Source organism: Enhydra lutris, unplaced genomic scaffold, assembly GCF_002288905.1.
Source record: "Enhydra lutris kenyoni isolate GAN:26980312 unplaced genomic scaffold, ASM228890v2 scaffoldscaffold42, whole genome shotgun sequence".
NCBI lineage: Eukaryota > Metazoa > Chordata > Mammalia > Carnivora > Mustelidae > Enhydra > Enhydra lutris.
Window position 1 is genome coordinate 962,767 of NW_019154126.1, and position 23,034 is coordinate 985,800.

The following is a 23,034-nucleotide window of genomic DNA, read 5'->3' on the forward strand; positions in this document are numbered from 1 at the left end:
CACCTCAGTGTCTCAGATGCTGACCTAGTCCTCAGTTACTATCGATTAGTTCTGTTTTATTGCGTGTCTGTCTTTAATTTCAGTTATTTTGAAGTTTTGAAATACGTTGCTAGATAGTTTCATAAATAATAAATAGAACAGAATTTGAGCTGCATGCCTACCTGTTAGTAATAGAGAAATGCCTCCTCCCAGTAAGTAAAAGAGACCAAATAAATGTGTGCACTATAATTTTGCATTAGCTTAAAATAAAAAATAAAAATCATATACAGAAAGATGAATTACTTTTTTCATATTTTCGTGCCTTTACTTTTCATGCTTAATTTAAACATGCATGTTTTCTCTTATTTTTAAATATTCAAATATTTGAAATATTTGAATTTTAAATATTTCAAATATTTGAAATGTTTGGATATTTTAAATATTCAAATATGGCTTAGGACTTAATTTGTCAAAATGGCTTATTTTTAAGGACTAGGTAATCATTCATTGACAAGACACTGCTCGGTATGTCGCATTTAACTTGTGCTTACAGTAAAAATGTTTTTGGTTAAGATTTTTAATATCTTCACCCTCACTCTGGCAAAAGATCAAAACGTTCTTTTGCTGAGATTTGTAAGGCGGCCATTTAACCTGTCAAATGCTGGAAGATCATAAAATTTGAATGGGGAAGATTTTAGAAGCCAGGGCTATCTCTAATTGGCTGGGCGGAAAAACTGGTGTGTCTCCGTCTTTTGAGAAAACAGGCAGTTGTAATTAATTTCGTTGCAAATTCTCCAGTTTGATTTCTGAAAGGCTAGCCCTTTTCTGAATGTATGGCGCATCCTTACGTTGTGTTTGCATGCTTGCTTTAGCGAATACCACTTAGGAATAAGGTACGGCACCGTAAACCAAAACGGTCCATTGCAAGAATGGAAATTGTTGTTCTTCTTGTGAATCTTAAATGACCCTTTTTTCCTTTGCATGTAGGCGTATTCTCAAGATGCCTACCTGAAAGGCAATGAAGCCTACAGTGGCAATGCCCACAATATCCCCGAACCTCCACCGATTTGCTACCCCTGGCTGCCATCTGCCCCCTCAGCCATGGCACAGCCAGTGGAAGTATCTCCTCCAGATCCATCATTGAGCAAACAGCAAACCAGTACCCCAGTCCTGACGCAACCCGGCAGGGCCTACAGAATGGAAATACAAGTGCCTCCGTCTCCCACAGATGTTGCAAAGTCGAACACAGCAGTGTGTGTTTGCAATGAAAGTGTAAGGACTGTCATTGTACCTTCTGAGAAGGTTGTAGATTTGTTAACTAATAGAAACAACCATACAGTTCCTGCACATAGAACCGAAGAGGTGAGGTATGGCATGAACGAGCAGACCTCGCTGAAAACAGTGTCCAGAACCACTTCCCCACCGTCGATTCCCACCGCCCATCTCCTTCATCAGACTGCAGGCTCCAGATCATTGGAACCTTCGGGAATTTTACTTAAATCTGGCAATTACAGTGGACATTCGGAGGGAATCTCCAGCAGTAGACCTCAGGCTGTGGATTCGCCTTCCGTGTCTGTTAATCACTATTCTCCGAATTCCCATCAGCACATAGACTGGAAAAACTATAAAACTTACAAAGAGTATATTGATAACAGACGATTGCACATAGGTTGTCGGACAATTCAAGAAAGACTAGATAGTTTAAGAGCAGCATCTCAGAGCACAACAGATTATAACCAGGTGGTACCAAACCGCACTGCTTTGCAGGTACGACGTCGAAGCACCTCCCACGATCGAGTGCCCCAGTCTGTTCAGATCCGGCAGCGCAGTGTGTCCCAGGAGAGGCTGGAGGACTCTGTGTTAGTGACGTATTGTCCACGAAGTGCATCTCAAGGAGCCCTGACCTCTCCATCTGTTAGTTTTAGCAATCACAGAACTCGTTCCTGGGATTATATCGAGGGACAGGGTGAAACCTTAGAAAATGTCAATTCGGAGAGTCAAATGCCCGATTCAAATGGAGAACGGAAGCAGACCTACAAGTGGAGTGGATTTACTGAACAAGATGATAGACGAGGGATTTATGAAAGACCCAGGCAGCAAGAAATTCACAAGCCTTTTCGAGGTTCAAATTTTACCGTGGCTGCAAGCGTTGTGAATTCCGATAACAGGCGAATGCCCGGCAGGGGAGTGGGATCTGTGTCTCAGTTTAAAAAAGTGCCACCAGATCTAAAACCACTGCAGTCCAACAGAAACTTTCCAACCACTTGTGGAATGTCACTGCCTCGAGGCGTTTCGCAAGACAGGTCACCTCTTGTGAAAGTCCGAAGTAATTCTCTGAAAGCGCCTTCTACGCATGTCACAAAACCATCATTTAGCCAGAACTCATTTGTTTCTGTCAAAGACCAAAGACCAGTAAATCACTTGCATCAAAACAGTCTGTTGAATCAGCAGACATGGCTGAGAACCGAAAGTGCCCCTGATCACCAGGTGGAGCCCAGGAAACCCCCCTCTCTATCTGGAGCTCCCGTCGCGCCTGCCCCTCAGACCACTGAGAACTCGGGCGCCTTGGATTTAGAATTATCCGTCACTCAGAGAATTCAGGACTTAAATCTCCGAGAGGCTGACATTCAGGAGTCAGATACTTTAGATAATAGAGAAGCTGTCGTGCTCAGAGAGAAACCTCCATCCGGTCGCCAGACGCCACAGCCTTTAAGGCATCAGTCTTACATCCTGGCGGTGAATGACCAGGACACAGGGTCGGACACCACCTGTTGGCTGCCCAACGACGCGCGCCGCGAGGTCCATATAAAGCGGATGGAGGAGAGGAAGGCCTCGAGTACCAGCCCACCGGGGGATTCCTTGGCATCCATCCCGTTCATAGGTGAGCTCATGGGTAGTCCGTGGCTACTGTGTCAGATACATTACACATCTTTCCAGAAAGGTGGTCTTTCTAGCGCAACAGACACAAAAATTTTACTCTGATTTTTAAAACATTTGTCCTGAGTTTCCTGAACTGTGCTAAAACTAAAGCCATAAGTTTTTACCCTCAAAAATGATGTCAAGTGACAATTTTCCTTTTTTATTTTAACATTATCTACTCAATACCTTACTTTCTTTCCTTCCTTCCTTCCTTCCTTTCTTTCTTTTTTTTTTTTTTTTTTTTTTTTAATGAAACAGACTTCCACTGTCTGGGGCCAAGGGACCCAGCAAACCAAATGGTACCTAGTTGATGATCCTTCTGAATCAAAAGCCAAGTTGAATGGTTTTAATAATTAGTAATCAGTTTTTATTTAAACTGTGCTTTTGACTTTCTTATTTCCTATTTCTTTGGGCTGAATGAATAGACCTCTTCATTGTCAAGGTACTTTGTTTTGGAGTAAATCTTGGGATAGAATTGGAAAAAATAACTCAAATACAAGCATGTGTCCCAGTGTAGAAGAGCTAGTATGTCCCCCTAGGTTTGCGGCTGCTCCCACACACCCCAGGTGTACTCTCCACAATGCGGCCAGTGTGGCGTTTTAAAAATGGAAATCAGATCATGCCATTGCTCTGACCAGACCCTCTGTTTACTTTCCCCATCATCCAGGGTACAATTCCAAATCCCGCTGTGGCCTGCAGGGCCCTCTGTGGTATGTGCCCCCCCACCACCACTCCACCTCTGCAAGCCCATCTCCTGTCTTCGGCTGCCCCAGCCTCCTTGCACTTGTGGGGCACGCCAGGCATGCCTCGAGGCCCTGGCACTGCCACTTCCCAGCCCCGGGACACATTCCACTGAGAGTCACAAGACTCTCTCCCTCTCTGCATTGGGGTCTGAACTCAAGTGTGACCTTATCAAAGCGGCTGTTCCTCACCAGCCTGTCTACAGTAGGTAACCCCCCACACACACGTACACAGCACCTGACATCCTCTGTCCCCATCTGCCACTTTATTTATCTTCGGCTCACTTATTTCCGCTGGACATATTTTTTGTTTCATGTTTCTCTGCAGAGCTAGAATATAAGCTACCTGAGAGCCAGGCTCTTAGATCTTTTGTCCACTTTTGTAACCTTAGTACCCAGAGCACTGGCTGGCATATAGCAGGCACTCAGTAAATACTGGTTGAAATGATGAAATGGTGGGCAATGGTAATTTTTGAGATGATGGTTAAGTATATAGCAAAATCAAAAGAAGAGTTCTCAGGGTAGTTACTGTGCAACTCGAACGTGTAATCCGCTAACAGGCTTATCGTCTGTGTCCTTAGTATTGCCTTTATTTAATACTGAGAAGTTTAAGCTGTAGAGAGGTTAAATGACTTCCCTAAAGTGACACAATTAATGAGCAGTAGAGACTGACACTTGGCCGGCTGATTCAGCCTACTCACAGAGCTCAGCTCCACAGGGCACCATGTACATAGATGCATTGTGAAGAGCGCTCCCTAGAGTTGTGGGACACAGGGCCTTCTTTTGAGGCCAAGGCCTTACTTGTCCTCACCCCATTACCCTATGAGTTCATGAGGAGTTCTCCATAATCTTACAGTAGAGTGTGCTTCTCTTTGAGCAACATTTCAAGTTGCTCAAAGAGAAATTTTCTAAATACACTGAGCTTATTGGACTGTCAGGCAACCCTATCAAAGTCAGCTTTTGAGAAAGTTCTGTGTAACTTCTGTTTTTTATAAATAAGATATATGCAAGTTGTAAACATTTGTGGGGAATCTCAACCTAAATTGTAGTCATATTTATATCCATACCCTTAAATCTAACCTCAGAAAATAGAACTTTACCAAAAATGGAACCTTACACATCATCTAGATATTTTATAGAATTAACTGGGGACTAATGATTGTTTTATGCTTTTTTTAAGAAGAAAATAAAAGAACTTTTAGATTTCATTAAGTATCAGTTCCATAAAATAAAAGAAACTTTTAGTCAATAAAAGAACGTTTAGATTTCATTAAGTGTAAGTTCCATAATTTAATCAGTATTGAAATCCTTTTATTACTGAGCTTTAAACTGTTATCTGACCCATAGGTGTTTCTCTTTCCAATCTATTTTTTAAATTATATATATGTGAATATATATTATAACATATAAAATATGAAATTTTATTATATATATAAGTGGGATATAGGTATGTAATTTTATATATATATAAAACTGGGATAAGACATCAACATTGAAATGGAGTAAAAGAGACTGTGCAGTGTTTGCCGATATATTTTCTAGGAACATTAATTCCATTTGATTAAGGAGGAAAAAAAATTAGTGATCAAATAAATTGAGAAATGCTGGATTTAAATAGCTAAACAAGTTTTGTTTTTCTTTACCATGGGACGCTTAGAATCATAAACATGCTACTATGTATTTCCCAGATGTATTTTCTTTTTTTTTTTAAGATTTTATTTATTTGACAGAGAGCACGAGTAGGCAGAGTGGCAGGGATAAGGGAGAGGATGAGGGAGAATCAGGCTCTCTGCTGAGCAGGGATCCTGAAGCAGGGCTCGATCCCAGGCCCCTGAGATCATGACCTGAGCCGAAGGCAGATGCTTAACTGGCTGAGCCACCCAGGGACCCCCCAGGTGTATTTTCTAACACTATTTTTCACAGAAATATTTGACCATGAATCCTTTTATTTAGGGATCTCTGTTTAACATGTATCATAAAACACACTTCAGAGAATATAATTTGTGCTATCTCATGGAACATTTAATTAAAAGGAAAGAAAGTAGTTTTGCTTTTGTATTACCACATTCTAGAATCTTATATTCTGTGATTTTAATAATTATTTTTTATCATTTGGAAACATTCTAGATTAATGCAAAAAAAAAAAAAAAAAAAAAGAATTAAGTGCCTTGGCTTTATTCCCAAAATACCAGAGAATGGAGCCAATTCATTTGTTTAATCATTTATAATAGAGAGCACATGGTATATCTTACAGAAAGAAAATTTTCTAACATTTTGTTACACATTTAATGTCTAATATTTCTTTTGGTTCGCAAAGATTTAGAGAAATGAAAATAAACCATTTTATTTGTTTTTAAATTAGGAATCAGTCATTGGCAATATTTTCTTTACCCCCCACAGGCAGTTTATAATAGCTTCATAGTAAGTACTGAAAATAAATTTTTCCTTCTTTTATGAGTAAACACAAAACAAAATGAGTAATGAGTTCATAACTAATTTGACATTTACTAGGAGGATTTAAGATGTATTCTACAATCTGAACTTCCTACATTTCATTATACTACTCTTATAATTATTAATATAGAGAAACTCTAGCTGTATTACCCACACTCAGATTTCATTTCAAATTCATTTTCCTTCCTTTTTCTTGCTATTTTTTTGTTTTTTAATTTTTTTAAAATTTTTTAAATTTCTTGCTATATCTTTAATACTCTGTTCTTGTCTCAAAGTTGGCCCATATGCACATACTTAGCGTTAGCCTATGTAAAATTGAATTAGATTTGTACAGCCTTACTGGTCCTGCCTTTTTAAACCAACTTAGCGGGTTTAAAGCTTGTGAGATACATACCTAGATTACAGGATCTGAAATTTACCCAGCAGCAGTGGGAGTGGGTGAGTGTCCCCTTACACCCAGCTTCTCCCTATAGGAGCTCTAGTCTCCTAATGCCAGTGGTGATATTATGGGTGGTGCACCAAGTGCCCGGCCCTTCTTTTATACTAATACTTACTAAGTCTTTCTACAAAGCATCTGATCTATAAAGACAAAAATTATACTCATCACCTTACAGTCTTTTTCATCCACTGGCATTCCCACAAGATGTGATTCCATTGACACTTAAACTTTTTAAAATTTTTACTTCTATTGAGTAATGGGGTGGAGTTCATTTTTAAATACAATAACAACAACAAAATCCCCAAACTTCTGTAGTACTTTATAACCTAACAAGTATTTCATGTACCCATCCTTTTAACAGCCCGGTACGGAGTGTAGGTCAGGAGTTAGATGCTTATCCATAAAGGACCCACTTTATAAAGTTAAGTCGTTTGCTCAGGGTTTCTCAGCAGGTAACTGGCAGAGTTGATTCTCTGCTAGCTCGGAATCGCCTATTCTTTGGACAATGCCCTAAAAATGTGCTACAATTTAAATCCTGGCTTTCACTCTTTTAAAGCTAAACCCAGAAACTAATTCTACATGCAGTATTCACCATTCTTAACTCAGACTTCGTAAAATTGAATTAGCCTCTTTTCAGTAAATAAATGAATGTGTTCCGAGTTTGTTAACAAAGCTGTACTCCGTGGAATAATTTTAGATGCCCATTTACCTTCCTTTGGTAGTATCATTAGCTTTTATCCTGAACTATTTCAAATTTATCTACAGCACACCTTGTAGAATACTATACTGAATTATTTAGAGGGAAAAAATTTTTTTAACTTAGCTCTTGAAAACTACAGAATTATTTCCCTCAAGTTAGACTTTCTTGATTTTCAGCTAGTTCTTTCATGTTGAAAACAGCACTAATAGTAACTACACTCTCAGCTACATCTGGCAGTTTAAAAAAAAAAGGAAAAAAAAAAAAACCCTCAAAAGCCTCCTGACAGATCCCTGGTTTAGGGAAAACCTACAGGTATTTTAAATTACTACACAAATGATCATTTTTCACCCTTAGTGGATTTATTACTGTAGGCCTCTTGACCAGAATTGACCCTCCTGATATTCCTCGTCCAGTTTCAGGACTTTATAGGTAACGAACTCAATATCCAGGGAAACTGAGTGGCTTTCACACAGTCAAACAAGACAGGACCCCCTGCCCAGTCTTCCCTGTTCCTCATAGCTTGCTTCTTTTCTGTGTGAAGATTACTCATTTGAAAGAAAAATTGGTGCCTCGTGTTTATTGACTGTTTTTAAAGTAATTGTCGGATTTCTTGAAATGAATACTTCCAGCATTTGTCAGCTAGCAAGCTGGGCCGATTTTCATACCCACGTGCCCCTGCCCCAACCCACACACAAACACACAGAATCTTAAAACCTTGAGCTAACCCGTCTCATCTCTGGGATGGCAGGAATTCAGCAAAGTAAATGGAACGGTTATCTGTGGTATATCTAAAAGTAGGCTCCCACTTGCCCTCTTTAAATGTGGATCACTTGCTGCACAAACATGTTCATGCTGTCCTGCCCGCTCGCTAACCAGCCTCAGCACTGACCACATGGCCACACACAGCCCCCGCTCGCTTCATCTACCCCCTTCCCGGTCTCTACTGTCACAACGGTTTGTCTTCGATTTACAGCTCCACTCCTTTTCCCTCAGCACCAGCTGCCAACTGGTTATGGCAAGCATGCATAGAGCATCAAAATTCTCCTCACTTCCTGATCTTTTAAAAAAAAATCATCTCTCTCCTGGGAAGATGGAGCATTGGATTTTGGGGGATGAAAATAACCAAATCTCAAAATGACTTTCACAAAGCCAAATGTTTACCTAAATGCATGTTACTGAGCTGATTAGTAAAGAAGCTTGGTCAGGATAAATCCTATTATGATAATGAGTTGAATTATTATTTAAAAATGGGAATATTTGGACCAGGTAATGGTACCCTTTACCAGTTGATATAAAATTTAATAGGACCTACTGTTTCCAGAGCTCTGTTTGTAACTAATGAAGAGTTTCAGTAAGTAGAGATCTGTCACTTGATGATCAGAGATGAGAACAACCTCATGTTAATATATTATTGGCTTATTTTTTAAGCATTCTTTCTAACCAGACCTCTTAAATTTAAGGTGTGTGGAGTTTCTTGAGCGCGTCATCTTTATCAAACCCAAAACTTTTCCACCCGATTTTGAGTAACTAGTATTGCTATTAATAGGGTAAAATAAAATTTTCCTAAGGAGTTCAATTTTTTAGAATGACTTTATTTCATTGTGGTTACATTAGATTAAAAAAAAAAAACAAAAACCTGCAGTATCACCAAAGAGTAATGAGTTGTTACTTGTTAGTCCATAAGAAAGAGCTCATGCTTGCCCACTGGAAGGAGAATTCAGCCTGATGTAACTGCTGTCCATCCCCTTTGATTTACACTGAGTGTAAATATCTCAGAAGGCCAGTAAAAAGAAAAGACCGTTTTCCCATTTGAATTTCTTTGTAAGAAAAAGAATCCATTTGCATTATTTTATTCTCCTTTTCCTTAAGGACAGGAAAAATCTCAAAGGTTTTTAAATACATATTTTGCTTGAGGTATAGATTGACTTTCTAGGTCATTTGTAGTCAGTGTCCCTTCTTGTGGACTTGGAACAGAAGCAGTTTGTTCAATCCATACTTTTAGTAAAAATTACACACGCAAACTCATGCTGTTTTGGAAATATGCCCAATGCGGGGTTTGAACTCATGACCCTGAGATCAAGACCTGAGCTGAGATCAAGAGTCGAACACTCACCTGACTGAGCCACTCGGGCGCCCCTCCATACACATTTTTACATTAGTCACCATTTCTTCCAACTTATACAGATTTACTCCTCCCCTTGCAACATATAGTTTATTCCGAATCATGTGTGAATATTATGCTATTAACATTCCTTAAATGGTAGTGCAATTCAGGGAGGGTTAGGGTTACCTCTTCGTAGCAGAGGTGAAATCAAAAGCAAAGGTACTTCCAGGAATGGACTGTTTAGCCATAGTCTACGCCCCAAATTCCAGTAATTTCACTGAGTTTTATAAAATGACCCTCAACTATAATTTTAAAATACAAACTACGTTGTCATGCTTTCTTTGCATAATTATTTGAATGGTGAGAAAAACTCCCCTTAATCCAGCTCGTTTTAGAAGAGGCCCCTTGTGCTCTGTTCTAACGCGCAGCTCTGGACAGTACGTCTCATGAGGAGTCATGCTTGTTTGTGAAGGGGAACTGGAAACACTCTGTGTTCTGTGTTTGTGTTGGTTGGAATTCTCTTGATGACAAATGATAGAGAGTTTTTTTCATATTAGCTTATGCCAAAAAGGAATGTCGCCTCACAGTGAAAAAGTTTTGGGGTAGACCTAGTTCTGTGCATGGCTGGATCTGAAAACTCAAGTGATTTGGCATCAAGATTGAGTATCTTTTTCTCAGTTTTGATTTCTTCATTCTCAGATACTTTTTCTCCACATGGTAGAAAAGATGGCCTCTGGCAGCTCAGTTTACTGATTTTTAAAGTTCTTGTTCCCCAAGGAAGAGAAGAAAAAGACTATACCTTTTTCAGTATCCATATATCAAATCCGATGGAGAGACTATGACCCGTCCTGACTGGATCAGCTTCTTCACCCTTGGCCCATCACTGTGGACTCAGTGAGTGAGGACCTCCTGTGGGGTCAGGCCTGGCACATCCACAGGAAGGCGAGCACTTTGGTAGCCTCGCTGAACCCCAAAGATAGAGATGGGCAGCTAGCAGCATCCATTCTCTGCAGTCATCTTGCAAAAGATGGAGAGGAACAACCAGGATAGGAACATCATGAGATGAAAGTATCTGCCAGGTTATGAGATGAAAAACAGCTGTCCAATTTTACTTGGTTTCATTTTGTTATTTCATTAGTAGTCAGGTTTTCTTGAGGTTTTTTTTCACATTTTTATTAGGCTTTTGCATTTCTTCCATGATTTGTCTTTTCATGTGCTCTGCTCTTCTTCTGTTACGATTTTAGTTGTTCCTATTCATACAGGCTCTCAGTGTGTATTAGGGCTTCCATTTTTTTTCTTTGTTGTTTGAAAAGCAATTCTAAGAGTTACACATAAAGTTTTACAGTATGCTTAACTGATTCTGTACCTGTCTATATTTTTCTTTTTTTTTTAAAGTTGTATTTATTTATTTATTTGAGAGAAAGAGAGAGAGTGGGGGGGGAGGATAGAGGACAAGGGAGAGAAAATTCCAAGCAGACTCCATGCTGAGCAGAGTCCAATGAAGGGCTCGATCCCAGGACCCTGAGATCATTACCTGAGCCAAAACCAAGAGTTGGATGCTTAACTGACTACGTCACCCAGGTGCCCCTATGTTTTTCTTGATTTGTGAAATCTTATAGATGTTCTTCTGGAATTTTAATTGAAAGAGATAACAGTGAAATTTTTTTTATTCAGATATAAGTCATCAGCTTAAACATAATAATTTGTAGTAGTCTCCCTTTGGAAAAAATCCAGATTGAAACATGGAGTATATATTTTTTGTGAGAATTCATTCTTTATCTATTTTTGGAAGACAGTATTTTCCAAAAATGAAATAAAGATTTGGGACATTTAGGTCTGTCTTTTTTACAGATGAAAGAAGAGTGATCACTTTGAATTTGAATATATAACAATTTCAGTGTCCTCTCCACCTTTTCTTTATTGTGAAGAGCTATTAGGCTCTTAGTGAATAAGGTAAATTAAGGCCTCAGATGTTCAGTCAGTCTTTGGATTATGTAGTTCAGGAGGGATTATGCCACTTGATAATAGCAAGTCTACAGCCTTGATAGTTCATAACTGTGTTCTGTGTCCATTACTTAACATCTTAATGTAGTGTGTGACATGCCTCAGAGATGATCAGTTGTTTTCATCTGACAGAATATTTAAGTTTGATTATTAAAAATATAGAAATTTGTCGAAAATCTGACAGCCCCCTGGTTTTCTCTTTGGACATCTTAATAGCGCACATTTTCTTACAGTGGAAAATGAGATAAGCCTGAATCATTCTTGTTTGCACATAGTCTACGCATTGGTGATCATGAAAGCATAGATTAAAGTTAGGGCTTTAAAATTCCAATTAATCATCACAACAACAATGGTATTTTTAAAATAATGGAGGGTGCCTGGATGGCTCAGTGGGTTAAGCCTCTGCCTTCGGCTCAGGTCATGATCTCAGGGTCCTGGGATCGAGCCCTGCATCGGGCTCCCTGCTCAGCGGGGAGTCCCCCCCCAACCCCCACCTGTCTGCCTAATTGTGATCTCTCTCTCTGTCAAATAAATAAATAAATAAAATCTTAAAAAAAAAAATAAAACAATAGAAAGTTCTCACATTTTTACAGCAAATGAAGAATTCGATTTATTAAAATACAATTTATAAATGTGAGGTAATGTAATTCTTTGTATTTTAGTAGTATAGCTAGCTTTTTCTCATCTCTCTTTAACGTAGTAATACATATATTTATTCTAAAGAGTGCAACAGGACTGAAGTGTGTGAGCACAGGGTGCTAGGCTCCCGCCCAGGCCTCTCCATTCACCCTTGCTCCCTGGAGCAGGTAGGTGTCTGTCCCAGCCCTTTTTGCACACATATGCTTAAAGCAGAGATTATTCCAACCCAGTGTAATACAGAAACTTCCTCCAAAATATAGCAAGTCAAAAGAGATTGAATGCATACCTCTAGGAAGTCCAGAGTCACAAGAAAAAATTGTCTTTGAAATTTCGTTTAATACTTAATCCATGAACATTGTGAATTTCACTCTGTGATATTTAATTTTAATAAATAAATGTAGAAATGTTTTAAATTACTTTGCAAGGCCTAAAATTGTCTTGAAAGATTTCTCCCACGGCATTTCCTAGGCACTCTTTGACACACGTATTGCCCACCACTGTTGAGAATGTTTTCTTTCCTGCTGTTAATGCTCTCAGTACTACATATGCCACGTAATTCCTAAAGAATACAGATTTTCCCATTCATAACCGTGCATCTGAGTCCATAACAGATTGGTGTCCCAAGCAGACCCCCAGAGGACCCAACTTACTTCATACACATGAACTTACTTCATACATCATTTGAAAAGGTTGATTAATTTGTGGTAATTTACATCATAATGAGTTTTAAAGACTATTTAAAGACTATTTTTAAAGACTATTATAATCTTTTTTTTAAGATTTTATTTATTTATTTGTCACAGAAAGATATCACAAGTAAGCAGAGAGGCAGGCCGGGGGGAGGGGGTGGGACGGAGGCAACGGGGCCGGAAGCAGGCTCCCTGCTGAGCTGAGAGTCCCATGCAGGGCTTGATCCCAGGACCCTGGGATCGTGACCTAAGCCGAAGGCAGAGGCTTAACCCACTGAGCCACCCAGGTGCCCCAAGAATATTATAATCTTTAGTAAAATTAAATTTTTATCCTTATTCAGTTGATGTAAAATTAGTTCTCTTCTTTTAAAAAAAAGAATAATTTCATGCTCACTAACAGGATATTTAGTTGTCATGTACTTGATTCATAGAGAAATTAGTAAACTTGATTCATAGAGAATTTTAAAAAATGTTTTCTGGTGCTAAAATATAAAGAGCTGCTTTTAAAGGCTCTGTAAAAACATAAAAACGTAAAATAAGCTCAAGATAGTTAGAATTTGTAGATTTTAGCTGTAAATGTTAGAGTTTATATCATTATTAGTTATCTTGATGAAAATGCTACCCATTAAAATGATAGAGCATTCTTAGAATTTGGACAAAATTAAAATAGTTTGATCATTTAAATCAAGAAATCAAAGTCTGTGTCACCATTCTAGTATATTCTTTATAAAAGGTGTTATGATTTTCTGAGACTTAAGGCATTTGATTTTAGGGAATAGAGTTCCGGCATTCTATTAAATTACACTCTCCTGGCCTAGAATGTTGGAATTTAAACCATTGATGTTTGTATAAGAGTAAGAATTTCGAACAGAGCTATTACTCACCAGTTTGGAAAACAAATATAGTTTATACTTCTGGATTAAAAATTCTGGCATCAGACTCTCTGGGTCCACATTCCGTCCCTGTGGATCAGTAACTTTACATGAGTTACTTAACCTGTCTGTTTTGGCTTCTTCGTCGTAAAATAGTACTTACTTCATAGGGTTTCATAAGAATTAAATGAAAATATATTTAAAGTATTTAGAATGGTGCCAATACCTACCAAGCTCTGTGCGTATGTTAGCTGTTGTTATTAATGTGTCCGGGCATATAGCATTTCTGCTCCTGACAGATAGTATCAGGCTTTTGAGAAGCTTGAAATTCATAACATCTAAAACATCTCTATTTCTACAGGGGCACCAGGGCATCTGCTCAAGGGGGCAAGTGGGGATTTCTCCTCTGGGCGAGGGCCGACATTTGCTTGGGAAGAGGACGGCTATTCCTGATTAGCACAAAAGTGCCAAACAGACAACCTGTGGCTATCTCAGTCCATTCAGGTCTCTGAATACCACAGACCGGGCAGCTTAAACAAGAGCCATTTATTTCCCCCAGTTCCAGACGCTGAAGGTCCAGCATCCAGAGGCCAGCAGACTTGGTGTCTGATGAGATCCTGATTCTTGGTTCATAGAAGTTGTGTCCTCATATGGAGGAAGGGTCAAGGGATCACACTCTCTCAGGCTACTTTTTGAAGGGCACTGTAATACCATTCATGAGAGTGCCACTGTCCTGACCTTATCAGTCCCCAAAACCCCACCTTCAGATTCCATCACATTAGGGATTCAGTTTGAAGATGAGTTTTGGGGGGAACACAAACATTTAATCTATAGCAGCGGTCTTGATAATGTGTAACTTTTTCTGGAAGCCATAAACTGTCCTTTCTCATTTTTCCATAAAAATTGAAGGCACACTTGTGTGTTTGTGCACAGGAAGGTTTTAGGACTTGATACTCTGAAAGGTAAGCCTCAGCCAGGTCACCTTGCTTAGCTTCCTGAAATGAAGATATTTAAAATTAGGAGAGTAATTCTTTTAGGGTGGTACATGATTACTGTTCTGCTTTCATAGGTTCAGGTTCTAAATACCTATAACTTTGGTATCTTGATTATCTGTTAATGAAGTTATTAATTGTTGGTAGAAGCAGTAACTTATTTCTTAGACCACATTCTCAGAATTATTTGGAATTACTAGACTAATAACTATATAAGATTTTTAACAGACAAGTGTTTTCTTTATTGGTACTGTAGTGTCTAAGTGTTAAAATCTGTATCTTTTTAAAAAAAATAATGTGTATTGCTTATTAATAATTAGGTCATTTAGCATTCTGGGTTTTTTTTCTTTTTCTTTTTCTTTTTCTCTTTTTCTTTTTTCTTTTCTTCTTCTTCTTCTTCTTCTTTTTTTTTTTTTAAGTAAGCTCTAAGCCGAGTGGGGGGCTTGAACTCATGACCCTGAGATCAAGAGTCACATGCTCCACTGACTGAACTGGCCAGGCATCCCACCAATATTTATTTTCATTTTATTTTCTAGATGAACCAACGAGCCCCAGCATTGATCATGACCTTGCACACATCCCCGCTTCTGCTGTCATCTCAGCCTCCACCCCGCAGGCACCCCAGGCACCCCCCATAGCAATGGTCCCACCCAGCCTCACCACGTCGGCTCCTTTAATTCGCCGCCAGCTCTCCCATGACCAGGGTACGTTTCAGTGAGTGGCTGTGCAAACCATCTCTCTTTCTCACTTTTCCACGCTATGACAAACTGTGGTCTCCTCATTACGAAAAGGATCTGGAAACCACCTGTAGATGTCTAAATGTTGGCTTTTGATTACAGAATCTGTCGGACCTCCCAGCCTGGATGCCCAGCCCAGCTCAAAGACCGAAAGATCAAAATCCTATGATGAGGGCCTGGATGATTACAGAGAAGATGCAAAATTGTAAGTCTTAAGCATATCATTTTAAATATTTATTTGTGGGTGTTCAGCATGACTTTGACATGACTTTGACATTTGTGGGTGTTCAGCATGACTTTGACATGACTTTGACATATAATCACTGAATTTTAATGATTTCTTTTATACTTTTAACTTTATAACATTAGAAATGCAAATAAAAAATAAAATAGTTATTCCATAATATATCCAGTTGAATTTTTAAAATTAGCATTTGAAAATCAGTAATACACAAACATAATGCCAAAAATATTAGGCTACTGTAGCCTCTGGCTACCCAGATCTCTTCTCGGACACCATTATGTGTTACTGTTTTCTGAGCTGTTCTCTGCATAAAATCACATACAGACATTTACACAGGCTTATATGTGTGTGTACATATTCTAATTATTTTTGTAAACAAATGATAGATGCCATGCACACTGATCATGGCGATTATTCAGTGTGTCTATTCCTGGCGCAGCTTTCTCGTGCTTGTTTCATTCTCCACCGAATAGTTTTACCAAAATATATTTAACGATCATTCTATATTTTATAAATAGGCATTTAGACTGATTGAATCTTATGCTACTGCAAACAATACTTCAGTGACTCTATTCATTTAGTATATAAGTGAGTATGGTTGGAAGAAAGATTGTTACATCAAGGGGGTGTGTATTTTTTATATTAATAAACATTGTCAGCTGCTCTCCATAAAGCTTATACCAAATCACATTCCCACCGACAGTTCCCAGAAGTCTCTGCCCCCCATCAGCCCAGCGTGCTATTTAACATTTGATTTTTTGTAAATCCAGTGGTATCACATTGTAGGGTTTTTTTCTTTTTGGAAAATTTCTTATTAGTGGAATATCATTTCATATGTATTTAAGAGATATTTATATTTATATTTATATTTTCCTGTGAGCTGCTTATTCATATCTTTCACCCATCTCTGGGCTCTTTTATTAAAGGAGACTAGCTCTTTTCTGAGATGAGTGTTGAAAGTCTTTTCCCAATTAAGTATTTTTCATTGGATTTTTTTTTTTAAGATTTTATTTATTTATTTGAGAGAGTGAGTACACAGGCATGAGTAGGGAGAGAGGCAAAGGGAAAGGGAGAAGCTGACTCCCTACTGAGCAGGGAGACCGACAAGGGGCTCCATCCCAGGACCCTGAGATCATGACCTGAGCAGAAGGTAGCCGCTGAATGGACTGAGCCACCCAGGCACTCTCCTTTGGAGTTTCTTAAGTTTTTTTTTAAACTGTACAAAAATGTTAAACTTTTTCCTTGCAGTCAAATTTAGGATATTTTTTTTTTAATGGCCTTCAGATTTTGAGTCATATTGAAAAAGCCTTTCCTCCCAAATTACAACAAACTTCTTCTATGTTTCCTCTCAGATTTATGCTTTTCTTTATCTTTGTGTGTGTGCGTATTTACAACTTTGATTCATTTGGAGTTTATTTAATTCCAATTAGTGAGATAAAGGGCCGACTTTGTGTTTTCTAATGTCTCTCAGTTGTCCCCAAAGCATCTATTGAATGTTACATTTTTCCCACTGATACTTCATCTTTACTATATACTAAATTATTAAATGTACTTAGTTTTATTTTTAGCCTCCATTCTGATCAGATGATTTATCTGTGTACTCATGTACACCAGATTCTTTTCATTGTAGTGGTTTTATAATGTCTTTACTATTGATGGGACCATTCTCTCATTACTTCCTGTTTTTTTCTAAATTCTGGCTATTTCTGTTTATTTTACTACTTGAATTTTAAAGTCAATTTTCTAGTTCTTAAATTCTTATGGATATTTTTAGCAACACAGTGTTTTAATTTATACAGTTATGGAACATTGACATTTTATGATTTTGAACGTTTCAAAGAACAATTTGTCTTTTTTATCTGTGTTTTTGTATCGATTTTCTGAAGTTCCATTTGATGATGATTTATACTCCAATAATAGCGGTTCTTCCCAGACCAGCTACACACGGGAAGTTTGTGTGGGGCGTGGCCACTGCAGTGGTCCCCACTAGCAGGAATTGTTCCAATGATGCAGAGTTGAGTTTGTGAGCTTTTTTAGCCTTTACTTCTTCCTCACTAAAAAGATGGCCATAACAGCCGCATTTCAGGGTCTGCTTCACCCTACACCAACCGCACACTGCTTCCTGCAAAGATGACAGGACTGTGTGTTTCCTCCTTCGTTCTCATACCCCCTGATATCCGCGGCAGTGAGTGAGGCTCCTGCGGCTCCGGCACCCTGTTTCCCACAGTCCCAAACAAGCGAAGCTTTTGATCTTCAGAGAGCAGTGCAGTGCAGTTTGATCTGAGATATGCCATGAGTGGTGTCCTCCCTCCCTGTATCCAGCCTTTCCTTCACCGCATTTAACCCCCCATCTTGGTGTACACGGATCCATCGCCACCCGGAGTTACAGGTGTCTCCTGATCGTGCTGGGGACGCAGTTTGCTTATCTGTTTCTGGCTGTCTGGTTTGCGGTGCTTTAAAAGGGGAGGGCAGTCATACTCTGCAATCCTAAATTCCTTAAAACGAATTTTGAATTAAAAAAATAAGTCTTGGGGCGCCTGGGTGGCTCAGTTGGTTAAGCGGCTGCCTTCAGCTGAGGTCATGATCCTGGAGTCCCAGGATCGAGTTCCGCATCAGGCTCCCTGCTCGGCAGGGAGTCTGCTTCTCCCTCTGACCCTCCTCTTGCTCTCTTTTTCTCACTCTTATTCTCTCTTTCGCAAATAAATAAATAAAATCTTAAAAAAAAAATAAGTCTTTGTCCCCTAAAGTTAAATTGTTTTGAATAGTTAACGCAAACCTATCTTCAGAAGCCCCAAGCCTTTTCAGTGGCAGCAGCTGGTCTCATACCGAAGCATCCCGAATGTGGTTGGCGGGACGAGTGGTGGGCCCGGACTGGCCCTGACGACGCTCTCCCTGCCGCATTATCCATCATTATTAACGTTGCGGAGCCCTTAATAGAGCGTTGCAACTGGGGCGCCTGGGTGACTCAGTGGCTTAAGCCTCTGCCTTCAGCTCAGGTCATGGTCTCAGGGTCCTGGGATCGAGCCCCGCATCGGGCTCTCTGCTCAGCAGGGAGCCTGCTACCCCCTCTCTCTCTGCCTGCCTCTCTGCCTACTTGTGATCTCTGTCTGTCAAGTAAATAAATAAAATCTTTAAAACAAAACAAACAAAAAATAAAAAACAGAGCATTGCCACTATGGTTAACTAATCATTTATCCTAAAGCTCAATGTTTAGCCCAAATAGTTTTTTCTTTCATTTAAAAGGAAGTATAGAATCTACCACTTCCTGCAGAGACAGTTTCGATTTACCAGATCCACTAAGGAAGCTTCGGCTGTGGAATCAGGAATTTAAGTACCGATACAGTTAGCTCATTTTCTCATTTGCATGGCACAGTGAATATTTACCACGGTAATGGTGAAATGTCAGCTTATCACTGACAGGTTACTAGTAATGTTCGAATTGTTTTTACTTCTTTAAGGTGTGTCATGTACTTACTGCAAATACTTACATGCTTCTTTCCAACAGGTCCTTCAAGCACGTCTCTAGCCTGAAAGGAATCAAGGTTGGTATTCAATATTTGTTTAAGTATCAGCAAATGATAACTATTTCTATTTACCTTAGATTATTACTTTGGCTCATCATAGGGAATTATTTCTATTACCCCATATTCTGTCAGTTTCAGGTACATTTGGAAAATATTGCCTGTTAGTGTCCTTTTCTAATTTCTAAACATACTCATCAAGTATATAATACTTTACACACATTATGCTAATTTTTCTCACTTCATCAGTCAACGGCCAAAGATCTGAGTACCCAGCAATCCTGTATATGTCATACGTGTGCGTTTCTCTCCTCAGAATTCCTCTGTCAGGCCTCGTCTCCTCCTTTCTCCATGCTGTCCGCCCCTGTCCTGCCCATCTTCTCCTCCCTCGTACTTCACTGAAAATTTCCTTCTTTTACGTTCTCCAAAAGTGTCAGCCACCTTCATTTGCGCCCGCAGTTTCTGCCCTCTTTACTCTTAGCCTAAGTATCTGTACTCGGGACATGATCCTGTGAAAAAGCTACATCACATTTCTTCTTTGATTCTATCGCTTTTCACTTTCTCAAGATCCCTCTCCCCTCTGCAAAATCGCCCTTGCCAGTGGCTCGTTCACCATCACAGAAGCACATTCCACTGTGAACTATATATTATTTAAAAACCTCCCTTAAATCTATATCCCCCTCTATTTCCTATGCCTGTTTTCTCACAGTAAAACTGAAATTTTTGAAGAAAATTTGAAAAAAATTGTCTGTCATGTCCACTTCCTCACATCACGTCTTCGTCAGCCCGCACACACCAGAACGACAGTGCTCACGCCAAGGCGACCAGAGTCGTTCAGGCTCCCAAACTAACGGTTATCTTCGATTTTTAACTTCTTTGACCTCTCAGTAGTCTCCAGCACAATTTCCCACTCCCTTCCTAAAACATTTTCTTCTGCTGGTTTAAGCGATCGTGGTTTAATGGCCAAAGAGATCCGGGTTACCCCCAGACATGATTATCTGCCAGTTTCCCCATCTCACGAAGTTTACTTTCCCCGGGTGTTCAAGCCCCAGATCTGGGCATTAGCCTTGTGGCTTCTCCCCCCACCCCCATATCAAGTATTATCCACTCGACCTTCAGGACACACCGTGAAGCTCTGCATTCCTCCCTGACTTCACTTAAGTTAACTTTGGTCCAGGCCACCATCGGGCCTCACCTGGATCCTTGCAGTAACACCTCTTCTTGGAGAAGAAGAACCCATTCTCCAGGTGGCAAGCGAGTAACCTTTGAACTGGGACCAGATAATATTACTCCTCCGACTCCTCACCTGATCACTTCCTATCACACTTCCTACCATGTCCTAAAAGACCCTGAACAATCTATTCATTAGCTGTTTCTCTCACACTGAACAGCGAGCATTTAAAATGAGAATTGGTAAGCGGCACCGGGGTGGCTCCATCGGTTAAGCATCTGACTCTGCTCAGGTCATGATCTCAGGGTCCTGGGATCTAGTCCCATGTCATGCTCCCTGCTTAGCCGGAAGTCTGCTTCTCCCTCTCCCCCTGCCCCCCGACCCTGCTCATGCTCTCTCCCTCTCAAATAAAATCTTTAAAAAAAAAATGAATAAAATAAAATAATAATGGTAAACATACTTAATCACTAACTATACATCCTCTCTGAACTTTTCTTTTTCCTGACCTTTCATGGATGGCCCCTTTTAAAATTTTTCCTCCACATTTCATCTTTTAAAAATTCTTTCTTCAGGAGGCCTTGCCATAGCAGCCCCAACTTCTAGCCACGACTCAGTCATTCATTACCGTGTCTCGCTGTTCCTCTCCCAAATGGTACTAATCGCAGTCTGATCATTTTCTTGTCTTTTTCATTCTGATTTGTCTTTTCTCACTAAAATATGAGCTCTTAAAAGCAGGAAAATTAGACTGTTTCTGTTATTTTTTAATGATTAAAAATTCCTGCAGACTTTTAAAAAATGATGGTAGTCAATTCAGTTTTTTTTTTAAATGAGACCAGAAATTTTTCTAATGTAATTGGTAATGGTAGTATTTTTTTTTTTTTCAAAAATAACCCTTCATTTGGAACATTAAAGATTTTCTTTTTAGCAAATTAATTTCAATGTGCAAATGTTGATAAGAGAGAAAGCTGGTGTTTTACTATATTTTCTTGGCCTTTTCTGTAGATGGTAGACAGCCAGAAGTCATCAGAAGACTCTGGATCCAGGAAAGATTCTTCCTCAGAGGTTTTCAGCGATGCTGCCAAGGAAGGGTGGCTCCACTTCCGACCACTTGTCACCGACAAGGGCAAGGTAGTACGTTTTCTCAGCTGCCGTGGGTATATGAAATGCAGTCACTGTAAAATAGCACATGAAGTCTGGATACACAAATGGCAAATTACCCAGAAGAGAGAAGAAAATATCACTTCTAGATAGCTTTTTCTGCATAAAGGAAGTAAAACTTTTTTAATTCTCATCGATTTAATTTTATATTTTTCATCCTGTGTATCAACTGCAAATAGAATATACAGCCCTATATTTTGCCAACAAAAAAGAGAAATCAGAGTATTTAAGAAGGAGCTCAGCTTTTCTTATTAAATAGTTTATTAGCCATAGATTTTCCCAGAGTCTTCTTTTAGGGAGTGGCAGTTCTCCATATTAATAATTTAAAATTTTTAATTTAGCTTGTCCCAGTTTTTCCTTTTAAGTTGCTTTTATAATTTGCTCCTTTCACTTTATTTTATAAATATTGGGTTATAAAAATGAGTATCAGTATTTATATGCTTCATTAAGTAGATTTCAATATAATAAAAACTTGGCCATAAAATTCCTTACAATATTTAGGCAGATAAGTTAAAAAAAAAATTTGATACTGTCAAAAGAGTCTAATTTTTAAGAAAACCCAACTTGCATATGGATATTGTTGCTGGACCATATAAAGTTGATCAGTTTTGTTAGTTTCATTCATTACTCATGCCTGTTGTTTTGGAATCTCCTTATGTAGTGTTTGTCAGTTGCATGATCTGGGGCTTGTCTTAAGCCTTACTCTCACTCAAAAATTTTTTTTTGATGGAGTTTTTTCTTATTTTCTATTCTCTTAGCATTTTTATATATTTTATATATTTTGCTACTCTTCTTTTACCTTACTTACTTTATTCAGTTTATCTTATTTACTTTGTTCATGAACAATTCAACAGTTTTTTTTTTTTCCCCAACCAGATTAAAGTTGATTTTGGTCAGGAATACCTTGCCCAGCTTGGTTTCTGCTCCAGTGTTTGTCATTCCTCTCCTAAGAAGCAGATGCGATCGCGAAGCAGACACCCGCTTTACCTGCTGGGTGTACACGTGTGTGTGTGTGTGTGTGTGTGTATGTGAGAACAGTGTTGCTTGATGTGTTTGTCCTGCCCTGAGACTGAGCCAAGCATGAAGTGTCCCCGAACTGTTCCGTGTTTTCCAGCGAGTTGGTGGAAGTATTCGGCCGTGGAAACAGATGTATGTTGTGCTTCGGGGACATTCGCTTTACTTGTACAAAGACAAAAGAGAGCAGACGACGCCATCCGAAGAAGAGCAGCCCATCAGCGTCAACGCCTGCTTAATAGACATCTCTTACAGCGAGACCAAGAGGAAGAATGTGTTTCGGCTTACCACTCCAGACTGCGAGTGCCTGTTTCAGGCCGAGGATAGAGACGACATGCTAGCGTGGATCAAGACCATCCAGGAGAGCAGCACGCTCAACGAGGAGGTGTGTGTTCCAAGTGACATAAATCAAACCAGGTTCTTTCATCACTTTTTTCTTAGGAAGACCGAAAGAATTGGATACAGTTTAAAAAATTAAAGTACGCTATTTTCCCTTGAAAAATTGATCAAAAGGAAAATTCAGGTGTACCTATTTTATATTACTTTCACTTATGTTGGGATCAGCATTACTGAACTACAAAAATAGATAATTCGTATATTTTGCTTATTTTCTCAGAAGCAGGATCAGGACTAGTCCTGGTCATTACCTTTATGACTA

General features: G+C 39.1%; 1 protein-coding gene across 1 annotated transcript in view; it reads left to right on the forward strand.

The window, feature by feature from the left end:
• Positions 1–23,034, forward strand: part of LOC111155555 (Rho GTPase activating protein 21) — a 134,797-nt gene that overhangs the window by 96,865 nt on the left and 14,898 nt on the right. Inside the window, 6 exon segments of the mRNA XM_022515771.1 lie at positions 967–2,860; positions 15,068–15,235; positions 15,371–15,473; positions 19,018–19,054; positions 21,207–21,332; positions 22,477–22,761. Of these exon segments, the coding sequence (XP_022371479.1) occupies positions 967–2,860; positions 15,068–15,235; positions 15,371–15,473; positions 19,018–19,054; positions 21,207–21,332; positions 22,477–22,761 (2,613 nt within the window).